We start from the raw sequence: 6,673 nt of genomic DNA on the forward strand, positions 1-6,673 counted from the left end.
TGGTGTAGGCTGCAAATGCAGCTCAGGTCCCACGTTGCTGTAGCTGTGGAGTAGGCCAGTGGCTACAGCTCCAATTAGATCCCTAGCCTGGAAACCTCCATATGCCGAGGGTGCAGCCCTAGAAAAGACAAAAAAAAAAAAAAAAGACTGGGTCCCTGTTCAATCATGAATAGAGGTGTGTGAGCTATCCTCAGTTCCATGAGGAATTCTGAAAACCTCTGGGGGAAGAAAGAGGCCAAGGAGCTCTGAACTGGGACTCTGGCTCTGCTCCAAACTCTAGTTTGTTTGTCTGTTTTGGCTGTGCCCACAGCACACGGAAGTTCCTGGGCCAGGGATCGAACCCAAGCCACAGCAGTAGCATGAGCTATAGCAGTGTCAATGTTAAGTCCTTAGCCCTTAGACTACCAGGGAACTCCATCCAAACTATGTTTTCAGCCCTACCCTGCTCTGGTTTTAGTGCTCTTGGAATAATGATAATGATAATTCCAGAGGCAGCAACTACATGCCAAGCACTGCGGTAAGCGTTTTTCATGGATGAACTCATTTTTGTTCGACAGAATGAAGGCTGTAGGATTTACTAGATTGAACTCTTTTTTCTAGTTGCACTTGGGACTGAACAAGATCTTACAGATCATCCCCTGCAGCAATGAGGACACCACCAGAGTCACCAGATAGGAAGTGAAAGGACCACTTCAGGTGACTCAGCAGGTGGCAGAGCTGGCTGGTGGCAGGTCTCCTGGCTCTTAGGTGGCTGTAACTTCACCCACACAGCACCGCTTCTCTGTCACAGGAACGGGTCTGGTCCTGGCCGGAGCCGCATGTTGAGGTATGGGTACCATGTTCTTACAAAGTATCCGCAGAGAAACACCACACTCGGTATCAGCACAACTCAGCTCATGGCCAAATAGTTCCTCACTTAAAGTCAAACGATTCCACTTCAAATTTGCTTTCTTTTTTGTAGAAGTTGCCTCCTAATAAAAATTGTAATCACCAAATGATTTCTCTAATAATTATTAGAGAAATTGGTATTGAGTGGTGCCAAGAGAAATCTAGGGTAGAAACAACTTCCAGCCCTCAGCTCTAGACGTGCTACTGACGGCATGTGAGATCCCCTCCAGGCAGAGTGGGCTCCTGGGGAAACCTCCCTAGCTCTGGTCAAGGCTGCTACCCGTGGCTTCAAGGCCATGGCTGTCACGACCCTCAGATGTACGTACACTTGATCATAACTTTTTTTGAAAGCATGTCATCTTAGCTCAGGCTGCTCTAACAAAACACCATAGACTGGGTGAATTAAACAACACTCATTTATCTCTCATCGTCCTGGAGGCTGGGAGGTGTTAGATGAAGATGCCAGGACATTCAGTTCTTGGTGAGGGCCCACTTCCTGGCTGACAGACAGCCACCTTCTGTCCCTGTTCTCACGTGACAGCCAGCGGAAGTTCTGGTCCCTGCCTCTCACCCTGTCATGGAGGCCCCGCCTTCATGACCTCCTCGTAACAGAATTACCTCTTAAAGGCCCCACCCGAAAGTCCCATCACACTAGGGTTGGGGCCTTCAACATAAAAACTGAGCGAGAGCCCAAACGTTTGCTCCATACTGCATGTCTCAATTCAAAGTCTGTTTCCTGAGAGGCAGCATGATATCACAGAAAGACAAGTGAACCTGAAGTCAAAAGTCCCACCCGCCACTGACCTTTGCAGTAATCAGTTAATACGGCCAAGTCTCAGGCTTTTTTTTTTTTTTTTTTTTTTTGGCTGCACCCTGAGGCATATGAAAGTTCCTAGGCCAGGGATCAAACCCATACTACAGCAGCAACCCAAGCCAATGCAGCGACATCAGGTCCCTAACCTGCTATACCACAAGGGAATTCCCCAGATTTATTTTAAGGAAATGTTATCAATTCTACTGGACTTGCCTAATCTCTGTGAAACTTCAGGGAGATGTGGGTGAAGAGGACTGGGATGAGCAAATACTTATTTTTCTTCTTTAAGGAGTGACCATATTTGGAGAATGTTACCCAGCACTGTTTCCTTACTGCATCACAGAGAAAGGAAGTGACTTAGCCACGTTCCACACTCCAGGATGAACAGGTAGAGTCTGGATGTGGCCTTTCCCTAACATCTAAACTGTTTTAGGAAGCCATTAATTGTTTTTTGGGGGGGGGCACCCATGGCATATGGAGGTTCCCAGGCTAGGGGTTAAATGGGAGCTGTAGCTGCCAGCCAACACCACAGCAACTCAGGATCCAAGTCAAGTTTTCAACCTACACCACAGCTCACGGCAACACCAGATCCTTAAACCACTGAGCGAGGCCAGGGATTTAACCTGCATCCTCAAGGATATTATTCGGGTTCGTTAACCAATGAGCCACAACAGGAACTCCTAATTCCACTTTTCTTAAGCTAGGAATCCGTAGAAACGTTTGTAAACCCATATGATAAATCTTATAATTTCTAACTGAAGGCTAGAAGGACATCTAAAGAATATTTATTGAATGCATTAAGGTGCTAAGCTCTTGACACATAATCTCCCGGGACCCTCAGGACAGTGCTGCAGTGCTGATATTGTCACGGCCCCTCTTCCAGTCCACTATTCCAGAATCTGAAGGTCAGGAAAGTTAGGAAACGTGCCCAAGACCACACAGGTGGCGAGTGGCAGAGGTGATTCAAGCTCAGGTTTGACTGATCAAATCCAACACTTTTCCCATTAGCCCAGGGTGCCTCAGAAAGAAAAAGTCATTTCCCAAAACTGGAGAAAAAGGAAACAACAACAATGTGATTTCAGCATGGTGTTCCCTGTTGCTATTTCAGAATTGGACACCTAACATTCCTATTTTGACAAAAGCAGTGATTGCCACATTAGGGAAAATCAGATTAGGGTTTCCCCCCACCACCTTCTAAAAGTTTTAAAAAGGAAACATTAAAGCACACTTTGGGCTTGCTCACTTAAAAGGGCAAAAGTGTGCTGCAGTGAATTAATGCACGTCCATGGCCGTTTCATTCGCCTACACTGCAGAGGTGCACAGATGTGGGAGCCTGGGGCTAAGGGTGACTCAAGACTGCCCACCCCCAGCTCTCCCTAGGCTTCACCTTGACCCTCTCCATCGCATTCTACTCTGGGGTTAATGCCCATCAGCTGGGTTCTTTTAAAATTCTTCTACTTTAAGGTGTACAGTGCGGGTTCAAATTCCTGCCCGCAAACCCCAGCTTGGTGGGGGTTCACTAGGCACCCTCAGCCTTAAGATTTACCCCGACTTCCCTCAGCCCCCTTCATCCTCCTGCCCTGCACCCCCCCCCACCCCTTCCCCCTGGGCGCGCGGGATGCTAGGAGGGCCCAAGTGGGCGAGGGCTGAGGGCTGCAGCGAGCCAGGTGGCTCCAGGCGCATTGTGAAGTGGCCAGAGCGTCACAGGTGGCCTGGACCCCAGGGATCCGGGGCGGGACGGGTCTCCGCAGCTCCCCCGCAAGGCCCGGGGACCTTCGCTCAGACGCTGGGCGCCCGGGGAAGGAGCATGGAGGGCTTGGGCCACTTCTCCCCGCGGCCCTACCCAGACCTCTGGGAGCCCCCGCCGCCCCGCGAAGATCGCTCATCCTCCGCGCGGCTGGGCGGGCTGGGGCCGCAGACGGAACCGGACCTGTGCTCCTGGGCCATGACTCCCGGCGAGGGGAGCGAGGCCGCGGCGCCCTGGCTGTACCCGCCCTGCTCACCCACCCCCAGCCGGTGCCGGTACCCCGACTCCCCGCGGGAAAGCTGCAGCCTGACCGACGTAGCCCGGAGGCCTCCGGACCGCGCCAAGAAGCACCGGCCGCGCAGCCGGCTCCTGGAAGATGCGTGGGGGGAGGCAAGGACCAAGCTCCAGGCACAGGGAGGCAGCCCGCACAACCCGGCCTGGCAGCAGCAGCCCTCTTGCCAGCACTGCCCTCCCGCCCGGGGAGATTCGCCCCCACCTTACCTGCACGGAGCTTACACTCCCCCGCGTGGAACTTCCCGGGTAGAAGAGGTGGCCAGCGGAGACCAGTGGGCAGCACGGGTCTGCAGAGGTCTAGGTCGCTGGTCTCTCTCTTCCGTTCACACGGAGAAGTCTTCTGTGGCCTCCAGAGAGTTGGGGACGCAGTCAGCTTGCGCGTACACCCAGAAAAGACACAGCAATGAAACGGTGGCGTCATTAGCCAGCCAGTACTCCCTCTCCAGCAAGGGGGTGCAGAGCCAGCACACCCAGATCCTCAAAAACAAGCTAGATGAGGCAGTAATGTCCTCCAGGGACCAGAAGATTATAGCCCTCGTGCTGAGCCGGCTCAAGAAGGCCCAGAGAATGCGGGAGCTGCAGCAGCAGGCGGCTGTAGCCTGGGAGGAGCTGAAGCGCTCGGACCAGAAGGTCCAGTTGACCCTGGAGAGGGAGCGCCAGCTGCTACTGCAGCAGAGCCAGGAGCAGTGGCAGCAGGAGAAGGAGCAGCGTGTCCGACGGCGGGACAGACAAACGAAGATCACGACGCAGCAGGAGAGCGGGTGGAAGGGGCAGCTGGAGGACTCGGAGAACCGGCGCCAGGAGACGCTGGAGAGGGCCCCCTCTGAGACAGAGATGGAGCATGGGAAGCAGTGCGAGGTCCAGCGCCTGCAAGAGCAGGAGAGGATGCTGCACGACCTGCGGGAGCAGAACAGCCGCCTGCAGCTTCAGAAGAGGCCAGTGCAGGCCTTTCAAAAGAAGCACACGCACACCACTGAGGGCCAGAAAAAGGTCCAGGAAACCAATCTTAGCTCTCTAGTTAATTACCAGGCCCGCAAGGTCCTCATGGACTGCCAGGCCAAGGCTGAGGAGCTCCTCCGGAAGCTGTCCCTTGAACAGAGTTTTCAGTGGTCCCAAGAGATCCCCCAGGGCGTGATTAAAGCGCATCACCGAGAGCCCAAGGAGAAGGTCCAGAAGGAGGACGCACAGTTCCAGCAGGTCAAATGGCGCCCAGGGGAGTCCGAGGAGCAGAGGAAGGAGCACAAGCGGCTGCTTGTGGAGCTTGCGAAACAGAAGATCCTGCAGACCAGAAGTAAGGTCCACAAGAACATCAGCGACAAGGCACAGCACCTTCGGGAGCTCAGCATCCTGCGGGAGAACACGCATCACATCCTGAAGCTGAAAGCCGAGAAGGAGGAAAAGAGTCACGTGGATGGCATCAAGGAAGCCATGAGGAAAAAGGAGCGGAGGATCGAGCAGATCTCGCGAGAGAAAGATGCACCTTCGGAGGGATTCCAAAAGATCTCCAGGGCCGCCGGGACAGACAACGCGAGAGCGCCTGCCAGCAGCTGCTTTGATCGGGCAGCCCGGGGGGCCCAGGAACCCGCTGGGCAGCAGAGAGGGGGCTACTGAGAACCCGACGACAAAGAGCCCCCAGCCCAGGTGGCTAGAAAGAGACGTGGCAATGAGATTCATTTTATAATCTGATTAGAATTGAGCACTGGTTTTAAAAAGTATATAAAATAGCTGCACTTTCCTCTCGTGAACTCGTTGATCGATTCATTTGGATAGTTGAGAGGGTTGGGAGAGAAATTCGGGAATTTTAAGAAAATTACTTGCCTTGGTACATTTGGATTTAAATAGCAAATATTCGTTTAGCTCTCAAGTAATCTTAGAAGGACACCAAACACATCTTGGAGGAACCAAAGAAAAATCTACAGGGGGGGATACAGTTCTGTGTCAAGACTTAAGTTTCTGTTCCTGTCCCAGAACTTAATGAAAAGGGGAAGTGTGAAGTACAGGGCACTAAGAAATCTCTCCGGAGTTCCTGTCATGGCGCAGTGGTTAAGGAATCTGACTAGAAACCATGAGGTTGTGGGTTCGTATCCCTGGCCTTGCTCAGTGGATTGGTTAAGAATCCCGCCTTGCCGTGAGCTGCGTGGAGGTCGCAGATGTGGCTCGGATCCCACGTTGCTGTGGCATAGGCTGGCAGCTACAGCTCCGATTAGACCCCTAGCCTGGGAATCTTCATATGCCATCCGTGCGGCCCTAGAAAAGACAAAAAAAAAAATAAATAAATCTCTTCCATGCAGGGTAGAGGAATTTCTGTAAACAGGTGTATGGAATTCAGCCTACTGCATGCATTTATTTATAATGCATGTGAAAATTTTAAAGGCTCTGAAAAGTCCTGCAATAAAGCAACATTTAACTTAGTGTATTTCACAAACCACAGAATTCTTTTATTCCCTTGGGTCTTTCCTCCCAGGCTGTACTTCCTTGGCCTTCCCTCCCTGAGTTCATAGGGAGTATTTATAATTCCTTTAGCACTACTGCTTGCCTCCACTGCCACAGCCATGCTATGAAGAGCTCGCTGGAATCTCCCCCTCCTCTTTTTGGTCAGTCTCATCCAGTCTTTTGGAACAAAATTCTATTAGCAGCCTTCCCTTCCCCTCTCTTTCTCCTTTGTATCTTCTGAAGGAGGTGTATGATGTCATTCTGTCTACCCACAAGGTGTCTGTTTAACCTAACCAGGCTCTGAATCTCTGAATGAATGACTAAGCATGACTCAGGAACATGACATTTTAAAAATAAGGAGCCAGAAGCTAAGTAGAATTTAACCCATCCCATCTCAAAGTCTCTATCAAAAGATTCTAAAAGTTTTCTTCAAGAAAGTCCTTAAATAACATTGGTCTTTCAAAAGAAGAAGGACAAGGAGAAGGGGAAGAAGAAAG

General features: G+C 51.6%; 1 protein-coding gene across 1 annotated transcript; it reads left to right on the forward strand.

The window, feature by feature from the left end:
* Positions 1 to 3,509: 3,509 nt before the first annotated feature.
* On the forward strand, positions 3,510 to 5,354 carry CCDC185 (coiled-coil domain containing 185). Its single transcript, XM_047755521.1, has one exon. The coding sequence runs from the start codon at positions 3,510 to 3,512 to the stop codon at positions 5,352 to 5,354; it is 1,845 nt and encodes a 614-aa protein (XP_047611477.1).
* The last annotated feature ends 1,319 nt before the right edge of the window (positions 5,355 to 6,673 follow it).

Source organism: Phacochoerus africanus, chromosome 12, assembly GCF_016906955.1.
Source record: "Phacochoerus africanus isolate WHEZ1 chromosome 12, ROS_Pafr_v1, whole genome shotgun sequence".
NCBI lineage: Eukaryota > Metazoa > Chordata > Mammalia > Artiodactyla > Suidae > Phacochoerus > Phacochoerus africanus.